We start from the raw sequence: 15042 nt of genomic DNA, 5'->3' as shown, positions 1-15042 counted from the left end.
GGTTTTAATTAATTATGTTAATGAGGATATATATATATGCTGGATGCATATAAATAAATCAGTTCAAGAATGAGAAAGTTCTTTTAGACATCTTTACTCAAAGAACAAATGGCAAATGGCTTTCAAAAGGGAGAAAAATAAAATAAAAACTTCTTACGTGTGATATCGCATGGTAAACTCGGCATTTCAAATCTTCATGTGAAATAATCATGAAGCTGCACCATGACCAACTGTAGTCATATATTTAATGTTTTTCAAAAAGTTGCTATTTCTTAGTGGAAATTTTCATCTTCTAAAATTGAATTAATACAGATTTTTGTTTCTCCCTTTCATTCTTAATAAGTTAAAAATGTAATACTTCCTTCCTCCCTCCCTCCCTCCCTCCCTCCCTCCCTCCCTCCCTTCCTTCCTTCCTTCCTTCCTTCCTTCCTTCCTTCCTTCCTTCCTTCCTTCCTTCCTTTCGTCCTCTTTCAGTGGAGGTCCCAAATAAGTGGGGTTAGAGCCATAGCCAAATAAGACATTTACATTTAAATGTGTTGTTAAACAATTGTTTCAGGGGTGAAATTCAGCAGGTTCTGAAGAACCGGTAGCAGAAATTTTGAGTAGTTCAGAAAACCGGCAAATACCACCTCTGGCTGGCCCCAGAGTGGGGTGGGAATGGGTATTTTGCAGTATCCTTCCCCTGGGGTGGGGTGGAAATGGAGATTTCGCAGTATCCTTCCCCTGCCATGACCACCAAGCCACACCCACAAGCCACACAATGCCCACCAAGCCATGCCCACAGAACTGATAGTAAAAAAAATTGAATTCCATCACTGAATTGTTTAATACAATTGATTCTGCCCATGCAGCAACATGGAGCAGAGTGTGTGTGCTTTAGGTCCCTTGGATAAAACTGTGTTATGTATCAAGATCTAGGAAGTGTGTCTATACTATTGCACTGTCTGCCCTCTAACAGAACAAAGGACTTCATCCGTTCAGCTCCCACTCAGATGATGTTCAGAAAGTCATTGAAAACTTGACTGTTCTTCCGGGCCTTGGAGCAGAGTGGTATTTAAATCCCCATAAGATGATCATGTTGTTAAAGAGTAAAGTTTATGAACTATATCACATTTTTAAAAGTGTTCTTTTTTTTTTTTAATGTAAACTGCCTGGGGTCATCTGGAGTCAAACAGCTTCTAAACTGAATAAATTGAATTCAATAAATAAAATATAAAAATACATAATTAGTAAATTAGTATGTATAAAACTATTGTTCACAGTTGATCTAGGAGTACATTGATGTTTTTAGAAATAAAGAATCTATAAAAACCTCCACATGTTAAAACAGCAAATAATAGTGCCAAAACAAGCTATAAAATACACTTATCGGTAGCAATCATTTCCTTATAGCTAAAGGACATTACACTACAAATATACTAAAAAAATGCCATCAGAAAAAACATACATTGAAAATGGTAGTTACTTTGTTAAATATTAAATCTCAAAAATTGGTTTTCTAAATAAAACTATGAACATGTTAACCCCCTTTATAATTAACTGCAATGTTATAATTTTCTAAGATTATTCTATTTTCAAATAGTTTCTTCGTGAATCAATATATATTTAACATAAAACAGAATAATGCAAATATCTATAATTGTTCCATTGTTCCAAAACCATTTGCAATCAAGTAAAGGAAAGATAATAGATATCTTATCTAAAACAACTGAGTGAATGGACTGACTTACTGGTACTATTTATTTTTATTTGGCATATAAGCCAAATAAAATAAATAAATAAATAAAATTTAAAGTGAGGAAGGTGAGCTAGTGTAATAAATCTTATTTCAGCCTTGTACTCTATTTTCCAGTCTTTCCATTGAGAAGGTAGTTTAATTAAAACTAGTCTGCATTTGGTCTATAATGAAATTCATTACTGCATCCATTGACCTCATGGGTGGAAACAATTCCACACTGAATTTACATATCCGTTCTCTGCCATCACATGACCAACAAACCAGTAGTGGGTTCCTCTTACCTTCGCTACTGGTTCAGAACCGGGATCGTGCACTTCTGCACATGCACAGAGCATCCATGATGATGTCCAAGTGGGAGGGCAGAGCCTTCCTCACCGCCACTAGAAACCAACCATTGCAACAAACTCAAAACATTGACTGCAGTTGTAAATCTTTACCAAAATAACAGGAAGCATGCTATAATCTCAAAATTCTGTCTAAAAAACAGGCACAATTGTTTACTTTTGCAAAAAAGTCTAGAGAGGCAAATCTCAAGTTTAGGAAGATTCAAGAATAATGGATTTCCACTCCAGGATTCACATTAATTCAATGGAAGTAGATAGAGTGAATCACAGGTGGGAAATCAGAAGAGTATTTGCCATAAAGTGTCAGTCACTGAAGCCATCTCTTTTTGATAGCATTGTTCGATAGTTTCACAAACTGAGTCACACTTCTTTCTTTCAAGTTGATGGCTTGACTTTCCTTGCTCTACTCTTTTAATTTATCTTGAGTTGCTGAGCTCACATTATCACCTACATCCTAGCTCAGGATGGTGCCTAGCTTGGATCTGCATCCCCTCAAAAGTGTTCTCTTCATAATTCCTATGGCACAGTTTGAGGCTTGCTCTGTTTAAGTACTACAGCTTTAGATCCTGAAGATTCAGAATGATCGGAAACAGTTTCTCTGGCTCACTACTTTTGGCTTCAAACTGGTTTACTTGAACTTGTACTTTGGGGCAGACTTTCCTGATATATCTGGTTTCTCCATTTTTGAAAGAAAGCTTTCCTTACTAGTAGGTTAAATGGTGCTTAATCAGCAGTGAAATCCATCCGGATCTATCCGGCTCGCACGAACCAGTAGCACTGGCAACGGGAGGCTCCGCCCACCTGCTGGGACGTCATTACATCCCGTTTTTGACCCTCTGAGTGTGTGCAGAAGGCTCTGTGCATGTGCAGAAGAGGCGTGCACAAGCATAGCAAGTGCACGCTCACATTCCCGAACCAGTAGCGAAGGTTAGTTTATTTCACTGCTGTGCTTAATACAGTGAATTTGGATGGAGTTCAGCCCCAGCTTAGCTTTCATTGGCTAGGTTTTCTTCTACCTCAAGAATATCTTGGGGTGATCATGTTGGTAGGGTTCTACCATCTCCTGAGGTGTGAAATTTTCTAACTGTTGACCTATCTCTCATGCTATCTCTATGGTCTTGAGTCTTATTAGGAAGACTTGGTCATAAAATTGCATAAATTGCTCAGACTTTACTGTCTTTGATGGTGTTTGGTTCTAACGTACGTATGCCAGGTACATACCCTTTTCATTTTGTGAGGAAAGATCTGATAGGAATCAAGAACCTTCCGTCATAAAGTCCTAAAGTTCCTTTTGGCACTTTCCAGTATTTAAATATTAATTTGCAAATATTAATTGTTGATAATGATTAATTGCAGAGCTGTCTAGATCAAAGAAATAACACATGGCAATTTATGTAAACAAAAGAAAATTAAATGCTTTGGGCATATGACAAGATGGTGCTGGCTGGCTGCAAAAAGACAAGATGATAAGTTCCAAGTTAATAATACTGTTTGCAAAATTAAATTCTAAAGGAGAGAAGATATTTTCTGGAAACCAAATTGAAGTAAAGAACAATGGTTGAAAGTTGAGTATCCAGTGTTATAATCAGTATAGAGAGTTAAAGACAATTCCTTGATGCCTACTTTTCCTGATAACTCAAAATAGGCTAACAATGTCTTGGTGTTTAAAGAAAGTTCTCTTGACATAGTTAAATAAAATATATTATTTATTTTTCAATTTTGTATTTATTGAACAAATGCTGCTGGAAGCTTCCTAATAAATGTATTCAATAGAGTCTTTTCCATAACTCTAAATTAGGGGTGTCAAACTCAAGGTCCTTGGGCCAGATCCAGCCCACAGGATGCTTAGATCTGGCCCACAGGGCTGCCCTGGAAAAGTGAAGGACCGGCCCTCAGTGCTTCTGCCAGCAAAAACAGAGGTCGCACCCCCCATGCAGCCCTCTGCCAGTGAAAACAGAGCTCTGTTTCCGGCTGCGATTGCCTCCTGCGGCCCTCTGCCAGCGCGTGCAGCGCCCCCGAGCTCCGTTTCACTGGCAGAAGGCTGCAGGAGGTCATCATGGCAGAAAACAGGGCCTCAACAAGTGATGTCAAGCTGGCCATGCCCCCTGGACATGCCTATTCCAGCCATACCATGCCACCCCTCCCTCGAGGTCAAACATAATCCTGATGCAGCCCTCAATGAAATCAAGTTTGACACCCCTGCTCTAGATAGAATGACTCTTCCCCCATCTAGATTCTCCGAATCTAAATTGAGATTGATTTTTTATTCCATCAGTCCCAATCCTGTCCAAATTCATGCTTTCAGAACTCCCTATATTTGCCTTAGTCCATTTTTTATTTTAAAAAAAAGATTTCATAGAGCAATGTAATTATTACGAATGAAGGCAAATATACGTGTCCCAAGATAATGTTGCAGGATCCAACCTGGGTCAGTCACTGTCTTCTGAGCTTTTGGACTCATACTGGAGCCCATCTTCAGGGAACTTTTTCCAGGGGTGAAATGTACAATTTGTTACTACCTGTTCTGTGGGCGTGGCTTGGTGGGGGAGTTAATGTGATTGGGTGGGCGTGGCCAACTTTTTTTTTTAACTTTTCAAAGCATTTTTTTTTTAATGCTTTGAAAAGCCTCTGCCAATCAGGCAGGTATTTTAAAAAAATACCTCTCTGCCGATCAGCTGGCCAGAGACTTTTCAAAGCATTTTTTTTACCACCTCTTTAGCCAAGAGGTTGCAGGAAAAAATGCTTTGAAAAGCCTCTGATGATCCCAGCTGAGCCGCATGATTATCAGAGGCTTTTTTTTACTTTTAAAAGCCTCTGATGATCGTGCGGCTCAGCTGGGCATGGTGGGGGGGTGCAGGGATTTTTGCTACCGGTTCTCCGAACCACCCACCGCCATCGCTACCGGATCGGGCAATCCGGTCCGAACCGGGAGCATTTCACCCCTGCTTTTTTCTAACAATGAGAAGTTACCGACCGGGTGACTGACCCAGATTGGATCCTGCAATGTAATTATTATTTAACATGTTTTTTCATAATATTGAATGCCCATAGCACACATTTGACCAGCCTGCTAAAGTATGGTAGATATGAGGAACCTCATTCCAAATTTATTCGTTGCCTAGTTCCCACTTCTCTACTATATCATTCTACTAGGTTTCTAAACTTTGTATATGTTAGATGTATACAAAGATAGAGTCATGCATGCATAAAAATATAATATGCATGTTTCTGATATAATAATTTCCTAATGTACCTTAAAGTCTGCATTAGAATCACCACCATCACCTCTGGCCATTTTCATTTATTAATAATACATAAAAATATGTTTTGAAAGGAAGAAGCATAATTCTATTAGGAGTGCTACAGAATAACTTCTTTTAGTAATTTGCTAATGGTATTGGAATTACTAGAAAGAATATTTTTCTGCAATTATTTTCATCTTCATTTTAAAAATATGAATGCCTCCTGATGCACCAAGTTTCTCATTCTTAATTCCTGAAAAATCAATTTAATGTTGGCAGTATTAAAAAGATTGTAAATTATATGTTTCCAAAGCTGTGACATTAATATCTTTTTTCAATACTTTCCAAGTGAAGGATACAGAATAATCAATTTAAGTTACAGGAAGCCAGAATCCAACTGAATGTTAAGGAGAAAAAAACTTACTAAAAGTAAAAGCAATAGTACAACTAATTGCCCAAAAAGTGGTGGAACTATTCAAATAGAACCTGGATAACTATCTTCTGAAAATTGTTTAAATTTGTATTCCTGCCCTGAAAAGAAAAGTGGCCTAAATGACCTCTTTCTACTCCAGTAGTGACAGCAAAACCAGTAAATCCTTTAGCTGTATCCCTGGGTTAATTGTAATTTTAAGAAAGAAAATTAAGAAAACATCCTCCATAACAGAGTGCATATACAGCATTTTCTCATTGCCGGATTGATGGTAATTCAGAGCAAATGCATGAATAAAATATACCAAATGTTGTAACACCTGAAGTGCAGTTCAGAGTATAAAGCTACAGCCAAAGTTATACAGAGGAAGTCTACAGAAAACTGAATTAGTTTTCTGATATAAATTGCATATAGTTTTGCCCTTCTCTTTTGCTCTTTCGGTTATGCCTTTTCCTGACCAAAATATTTTAGCATTCTAAATTTATGAAAACTATTCCCTTTTCACCATCTAAAATTTGAAATACGTATGGGGAAAAAACCTCTTTTCAAAAAAGAAGTAAATGTCAGAAGTATTCAAATTGTTCTGCAATTTTTTTTTTAATTGTTATAAACAGTCAAGAGAGAATGCTCTGATTTTGACTCTTTACAAACTGCTTTTCACCAGTCACATTTTATGGGAAATGGTAAACCATTAGATACTGTTACAAGACACTCTCATCAATCTGAATATTCTGCCAATACTAATGAGATCAACTAGAGATCAACAACATCCTTGGTGTTACAGGTTCCCTACATCTCCTACATATCTTCATTTTCCAAGTAGAACAACACTGACAACATAATCAAAATATAGCTGCTTCTTTGAAGTGCAGACAGTATTATCCAGCAAAGTTTCAACAAGAAAATCTAGACCTTCCAAATATTTAATTTTCTCTATGTTAATAATGCTATAGTCTAGTAGTTGAACTTCCACTTTTACATTAAATGTACAAAAGTACTATGATCTTATGAAAGAACACCATCTTCCATTCACTCTACCACCTCCATCAAATGTATGCCATCGCTAAATTGTACACAAGTAATCATTAATTTGAAAAATAGGCCCATCATAGCCCCATTTAAGGTTATCGTGGCCCAGACCAGGACTCAAGCTCTGAATCTGATTCTGAAGAAGCTGCTCCAGCTGTTTCTCTGGAATGTCAGCTTCAGGAGAGTCAAAGTCAAGAATTACACAAGACTGAACTAAAGGAGGCATCATCTGACCAGGAGGAACAGTCAGATGAGGATTATGTAAATCCACCCAATTTTCGCATCCCTCAAGTGGAGAAAAGAGCAGAGCAGAGATGTTCTATGAGGCTCCTTGCCAAGCAAGGGAGTAAACTTCTTGCTTAGAAACAGGTCCCTGCAGCCTGATTTAAGAGGTAGCCCTGACCATGATCCCTTATTGGAAGCAACTGGCTGATCTCCTGCTCCAGTGTGCCATTCCTATAATTCTGATTATGATTCCTGAAATCCTGACCTTTGGACTGGCTGGCAAATCTGACTTGAGTCTATGAACTTTGGACTGGATTTTGACAGTTCTTCTGTATGCTCCTGTTAAAAGTAAAACCATTCAGGCAAATATCCATTTTTCAGAGACACTGTTTTTTACCCAATTCCTTGACTGTTGTTATCACTTCAGCCTTGAATAAATTGCTGGTCTCCATAGTAACTTTATTTGAATGCGTAATTGAAACAGGGGTTAGCTTCTCACACAAGGATTTACACACCACTAAGTTGTGGCTTTGCATCATCAGAACATGGTCATACTAGAGGCCATAATGAAATCATAGGATTTCATAATCTATTACTACTCTCATTATTCATATTTTCATGTTGGTAATATATTGTTTCAGTTGTTTTTCAAAAATTAAAACAGCTTTAAAACAGATTTAGTGTTTCAAGATAGTTGCAGAAACAAAACAACATGCTTTTCATTTTATATTGTTTTTCAGGGAGTTCAGTTTTTCCTTAATTTTTCCCACATTTTCCCATATTTAATCCTTCTGGTATTAATCATATAGGAAACGAAGCATGAAGAAGCTTTTAAAAGAGTGTAAAATGCCTTTTTAAATAGGAGTAAAACATGGATTTGTTAGTCTCTTCAGACCAAATGCTCACCTCTGTTGTTTGCATAGTCTTCCCAAAAGTCTAGAAGATTTGGAGAGATCAAAAACCATTGTAATGAAGTGGACTGTTTACAGACTATGATGTTTTGCGAACAGCAATGTTTAAAGAGTATTTTTCTGTAAGAAATTAATATGACTAGACTCTCTGGAAATATTATGAAAGGGAAAATGTTGGAACACTAAATATTCCATTTTATTTTGCATGACTAAGAGCCAGTTTAGGTATATTTTAAAAAGTTTCTGTTAAATCTATAACTCTACTATTTGAAACTCCAAGTACAGAGCCATAGGAATGAGCATGATTGTGCATCAGGGAGAGGTCTAACCTGTAATCCTAAAAGTGTAGACATCATAGTGTAAGAAAGGTCATTAAGGCCACTGAGTACAACCTCTTGCTCAATATAAGAATCCAAATGACAGTGTATCCGGCAGATGGTTGGCATATTTAGAAAAGAAGAACTTGCACCATTCTAGGCAATTGATTCCACAGCCAGATGGCTCTTACAGTTAAAACGTTTTCCTCTGATGTCTAGTTTGAACCTTTCTTCCCATAATCTGAATTCATAATTTCTTGCCTTGTATTCTAGAATGATGGAAAACTGGTCTTCACCACCTTTCGGATATTTGACCATAGTCTTCTTTTCTCAATGTGTTTATTGTCTTTTTCATAAAATTCCATTTTGGTTCACCGGTTTAGCCTCAAGTGTTCTTCGCTGAAACTGTTTCACTTAGTCCAAATCCTTCTTAAAAACATCATGGTGACTAGAACAGACCACAATACTCAAGAAGAGCTCTACACAGCACAGGAAAAAACTAAAGAATTAATTCCTGCTATTTGAAAACTATATTCTGTTGATGGAGCCCAACATCTGCTTTTCTTGCAGACATATCATACTGTGGCTTTCTGTTCAGTTTCAAGTCTCAGTACATTTGTTTCTGCATGACCCAAATCAGTGGTGGGATTCAAAAAATTTTACTATTGGTTATGTGGGCGTGGCATGGCTTGGTTGGCGTGGTTTGGTGGGCGTGGCAGGAGAAGGATACTGTAAAATCTCCATTCCCTCCCCACTCCAGGGGAAGGTTACTGCAAAATCCCCATTTCCTCCTGATCAGCTGGGATTTGGGAGGCAGAGAATAATGGGGGCAGGGCCAGTCAGAGGTGGTATTTACTGGTTCTCCGAACTACTCAAAATTTCCGCTACTGGTTCTCCAGAACTGATCAGAACCTGCTGAAACCCACCTCTGATCCATATGTTTGTTCTTTCACATATAGCATGATGGTCCAGAATAGATTCTGGCTGCAGTTCTCTATGCAAAGTGCAAAAAGAGTGTCATACCACAAGCCCCTCCCCTTTTTATATATGTCATAAACTTGTCTGAAAGGCGCAAAACTTTCAACATGATGGCATAGTGCTGCTTTTATCACTTTGATGAAAGTAACAAGTTCCTGTGGGTGCTACTGCATATATAAACTTAGCAAATAGTGAGAGCAATTGAATATTGTGGTATCTATTTCTGATGAGACATTCTAAGACTGTAACCTTATAATGAAAATTAATATCATTGCCTTTAAACTCCACAGAAAAAGGCCCAGCAGCAGTTCATATTCAGGGATTGTTGAAAGCAGTAATGTGGACCTGATGGGTCCATTTATGTATCAGTAACTGAACAAAGTACAGAAAGCAGAGAATCAGAATAAATGTCAAGCTTGTTTGGGCATGAATAATGAGTTTGCCCATCAGTCCAAATTGGGATTTTCTGAATTATTTCTATATTCTTGGGAGGTAGAAGTAAGTTGTGAATGAACTGATGATGATATCTAACTATTTAGGGCAAAGAACCACAGTAAATATGTTTTTTTTAAAAAATCTCCCCATAGTAGTATTAACTTGGTAAATGACAGTCAGGAAGAGTCAACCATGGTGTAATGTTATATTAAGACTGGGGAAGCCCAAAGTCAAATCTATCTTTAGCCACAGAAGCTCCTGAGTGACTTTGGGCCACTCTCAGCCCAGCCTCCATCACAGGCTGTTGTTCGTAGAAAAATGGAAGTAGAGCAGTGGTGGGTTGCCCCTGGTTCAGACCAGTTTGCAAGAACCAGTAGTAAAACCGGCAGGAAGCTCCGCCCACTGACCCGGATGTCATCAAAGTTGATCTGCGCATGCACAAAAGCTTCTGCACATGCGTAGAAGAGCAAGTGCGTACACGAGCGCGCATGCACATGTGGGGGCACGATGCAAACCGGTAGTAAAGGTAAGTAGAACCCACCCCTGAAGTAGAGTATACCACCTTAAAATAGAGGAAAAGTAGGATATAAATCTAATGCATGAAAGTAAATTAAATGTAACCATGCATTAAATGATGCACTTTGAATAATCAAATCTCTAATTTTACATTAGTGCTGATGGTATTTGAGCTATCAGCGGTTCTTGAGGGAATATCTTAATGTAGTTTATTGTATTAAAATAAAGACAAGGAGATCTTTAATAAAGAAATAAAAAAAATAAAACAGTATTTTAATATCTTTATGGTGCAGCTAAAGTTTGATCCCAAAGTTCGTCTTACTGCTGAAAGAAGTACATAAAAAGGCAATCGGTTTTATTAAAGAGTGGAATAACTTCCTTTGAAGGAAAGATCACAGTATTTGGGAAATTTTAGTTAAAAACATTGGGAGATGAATAAAATTATACGCATTATGTAAAAAGAGGATAGAAAGAAAAACAATCCTCTCTTTTCTCCCTGTATCATTCCATGAAATTCAGTAGTTAAAAAAAGTAGTTCAAATTACTTTGCCTAATTAATCTGTGCAATTCACTGTCTCAAAATACAGTGATTGTCATGAACTACACTGGTCTCTTATTTAAAAAGTCAGACGAAGGTCTGTCTCTCTCCTACAAACACACTCTCTTTTTCTCCCATGCTCTTGCTCTTCCCTCTGGAAGGGGAAAAATGCCAAGATCTAGCAGGCTGGCATTTGGATTCCTGGGAAAGTCTCTTTTTTTTGGCTAAAGTAACAGACTCTTGTTTGCTGAAGCAGTTCTCCAGTTCACCGTAGTGTGGTTAAGGGGAATGATTCTGAGTCTCTTTCTCGCACTTTCCCATTCCCCGGGGCTGACATATCTCTTTTATGATGGCTCTGTTCTCTCCCCGTGTTCCAAGGTCCTGCTAGAAATTCTACAATAGGAACTGAGATGAAAGAAAGAGGGAAGAGAGAAGGATGGAGTTCCTCTAATCTAGGGGTCTCCAACCTTGGCAACTTTAAGAGTTGTGGACTTCAACTCCCAGAATTCCTCAGCCAGCAGGAATGCTGGCTGAGGAATTCTGGGAATTGAAGTCCACAACTCTTAAAATTGCCAAGGTTGGAGACCCCTGCTCTAATCTGTAAACATAAGGCATCCTATATAAGAACCCTTCTCCTTGGCAGCATCATTGGCCATCAGTTGTACTGTCCTTTCTCATTACTACAGTATTTGAACAGGAATGAATTCCAGTTCAGCTTTAGCTTTCTCTTGGTACAGGGAAAAAAAACATAGAGATTACATTAAACTATACATTGCTTCTATGGAATACAGAATAGGAATTTAATTACTTAGAGCAAGAATCCTTTGTTTCAAGGTAGTTCCAAAGGATACCAGTCAGAGGTGGTATTCAGCAGGTTCTGACCAGTTCTGGAGAACCGATAGCGGAAATTTTGAGTAGTTTGGAGAACTGGTAAATACCACCTCTGACTGGCTCCGCCCCCATCTATTCTCTGCCTCCCGAGTCCCAGCTGATCGGGAGGAAATAGGGATTTTGCAGTAACCTTCCCCTGGAGTGGGGGACAAATGGAGATTTTATAGTATCCTTTCCCCTGCCACGCCCACCAAGCAATGCCACCCCCACCAAGCCACGCCCACAGGATCAGTAGTAAAAAAAATTTGAATCTCGTCACTGATACCAGTAGATCCCATGTATTTCCAATTAGGGCTGTAGGAAGGCCACCTAATGTGGTTCAGAGTTCTGTTCTTTCAACAGCCTTATCCAGTCCAGGTCACCCCTAAAGTAAAGACATAAGAACATCATCTCCTCAGAGAGTAGATTGGCGCTGACTCTGCTGGGTTTTCAAAAGACCCTGAGATCATGGTTTTGCCAATAGAATGGGGGGACCCAGAAATGCATTGGAGCCAACCCAATGGCTATGTTGAATGCTGTTTTTGGTGTGATTACCTTGGCATGAATTGTCTTCTTTTGTTTTATATTGTAGTATTGTTTGGCTGTTCAACCAAGAAAAGGGCCCCTCTGGTCCAGTATTCTATGTCATGCAGCAGCCAACTAAACACATCCACAAAACTCACAATTACGATCAGAATAATGATAGCCCTCTTCCACAATTGTTCCCTAACAGTTAATGTTTTAGGTATATTACCTTTCGTTCAGCAATAAGTGAAGTTGGTCTATGATAGGGATAGGCAATTTAAAATATGATAAATAAATACAGTGTACATATTTTTGGATTTGTGAAATAGATAAGGGGGTGGAGGTTATGGGAGAAAGATGTACATAATCTTATGGAGGAGGGAAGATATTACATTCTCCTGTACTTGTTTCAAGGAAGATTGGAAGTCACTTCTTTACATAGATGTAAGATATATAAATAATTTACATATTCTTTGCATATTCTTTTTCCTATCTCTTTTCTTTTTTTTTTTTCTTTCTGCACTTAGTATTTCTTTTCTTTCTGATTTTAGTTTGCATTATCTTTTAGTATGGTTATTCTTTTTAATAAAAAGTTTTTAAAAAAGAAATAATATTCAGTTATCAAGGGTGGTATAACTACTTCAATAGCTATTCCTATTTTAATGGAAGCCTTAAATCTTAGACAATGGACAAATATTAATTTGACTTTGATATTATTCCAATTAAATAAATTTGCACTGTAATTTGGTTTGGTTTGGTTTATTTTTTTCTTTTAAGAAGGCAATGCTTCTTTTCTAATTCCAGATTTGTTAAAATTCCATAATATAATAGCATGACATTACATTACCATTTAATAGTTGTTATACTAAAACTTCAAAATTAATGCTTTGTATTATAATAATTTTAGCTTGTTTGTCCCATGTAATTAATAACCAATGTATTATGTTTTGTTTTTCAGGTCCTCCAGTAAGTAACATTGACATTACTCTTGGTCACGAGTCAACAAAGTTAAGGCATTTATTTTCCTTTCTGTCTCATTTCACAAGAACAGGCCTTTCAGTAGAGGTGTGCCTGGTCCAGAAATTGGTACCAGATGCTGTTTTCTCTTTCGCTCTTTCTCTTTTTCTTTCTTTCTCTTTCTCTTTTTCTTTCTCTTTCTTTCTCTTTCTCTTTCTCTTTCTCTTTCTCTCTCTCTGCCTCCCTCCCTCCCTCCCTCTCTCTCTCTCTCTCTCTCTCTCTCTCTCTCTCGTAGGGAAATAGTAAAAGAGGAAAAAGTAGTTATTTATTTCTTTGCCTAAAAGGTTTTGTGCCATTTTGAACTTAGTAAAAGCCTTTTTTTTCTTTTAAGAATGAGCTTTTTTGTTGTTGATCTCAACTTTTTTAAAAAATATCCTTGTTCTGCTGTTATTATTTTCATAAATGTTAAATTGCCTTGCTGCCTTTCAGTCTCCAAACCTTTGAGAAATAATTACTAGAAATGCAGATTACATACATCCTGTGGTTGTCCAGAGGAATGAACAACTTTTGTCACTTTGAATGCACCTTGTAAATACGTTGCAGCAGATAATGGTCTAATCCTCACTTCACTTTCCCTCATACATCTGTTATTTCTTTTTAAATTTGCTACATTTTTGCATTAACAAAAAGAAATATGGAAGGAAATTGAAAATCACCATAATAATATATTAGATTACTATGTCTTGATTCATGTAGCAATGTCTTTGGACATTGAAAAAGAAAATGGGCAGATTCCCAGTGTCACGGAAGATGACAATCTGTATCTCATCGGACGGCCTGCAAACAATTCTTCATTGCCAAGGAAGGCCTATACAGAAGTATCTTAAATATTCATCTGTAAGGCCTGTATAGGCCTATATAGGCCTGTCTCTTCTTTTTCCCGTGGAAAGAAGCCCAATGTTCTACTTCAGTAGCAAGTTTAATATTTTATTTTTTACATTGTAAATTTATCCAAAGCTACAAGGGTATATATTTGATTAGCCGATTGATTTGACTTAAACTGATTTTTAATCCACAAACTCATATTATGAGTATCTAATCCCTAGAGCCCAATTTCACCAGTAGGATCTCATATCCAATTAACTTGGAAAAAACCACCAGATTACTAGAGCTAGTCCACCACTCTTGCTCTAGGATCATGGTAGGTGCCACATTCAAACTCCAGATGTTATCAGTTGACAATGCAACGTTTGCTGGTGACTGCTAGATATGAGATTCAATGCTTTTTTTTCTGTGGTTTTAATCTATTGCTAAAATGTTGTCTTGCTGTAGTTAAATGACATTGCAGCTACAAATTCTGGGTACAGCAATATGAATGAAGCTTTCTGTTCATGGTCTTCTTCTAGATCAATTAAAATCTATCCTGGAGATTTAAGGGCAAAACAAGACTGCATCTGCCAAAAAAATAAATAAATAGTAAAATGGTTTTCAAAAATTTAGATCAAACCTTTCCTAGCGGGTTATAGTTCTGATAGGTTGGTGGTAACTAAAGAGTAGCTGAACTGCACTTTTTGCTTTAAATGTTGTTAAGTACAGTGAAGTACTGTTTGTCTGCCAGTTGTGTGATGAAGGGTAGAAGGCAATGATACTTCTCTGAGTATTCTCAGATACATATGTAGAACATGCCTTCCTTAAGCCAGTTCTTAAACTATTTAAACAACTTGCCACCTATTTTATCTTCCTCACTTAGCAAACATCATATCCTTAGTCTTTTCAGGTTGCAGAAAGATGCTCAGGTTGCAATACAAAGGGAATGAGAATCTGGAGAACTTGCTTCAATCCTATTGGTATAATAAGGCAAGACCAGTTTATCATCCAGGTGTGTTAGCCAATCTAGGCAGGACCCCAGGACACTGCAATCATTATAAATATGACTCACTTGCCAAGTGTCTGAATTTTGATCATGTAACCAGGGAGATGCTGCAAT

At 37.5% G+C, this 15042-nt stretch overlaps 1 protein-coding gene across 1 annotated transcript in view; it reads left to right on the top strand.

Moving 5' to 3' along the window:
- The window catches only part of COL23A1 (collagen type XXIII alpha 1 chain), a 284794-nt gene that overhangs the window by 180091 nt on the left and 89661 nt on the right, over positions 1-15042 (top strand). The window contains exon 4 of the mRNA XM_087887485.1: positions 13057-13163. Within this exon, the coding sequence (XP_087743611.1) occupies positions 13057-13163 (107 nt within the window). The remainder of the gene's footprint in view (positions 1-13056; positions 13164-15042) is intronic.

The sequence above is a fragment of the Pantherophis guttatus genome, chromosome 2 (genome assembly GCF_059756535.1).
Source record: "Pantherophis guttatus breed Tessera chromosome 2, ASM5975653v1, whole genome shotgun sequence".
NCBI lineage: Eukaryota > Metazoa > Chordata > Lepidosauria > Squamata > Colubridae > Pantherophis > Pantherophis guttatus.
Note: the sequence above shows the minus strand (reverse complement) of the source record. Positions and strands in the feature narration are given on the sequence as shown.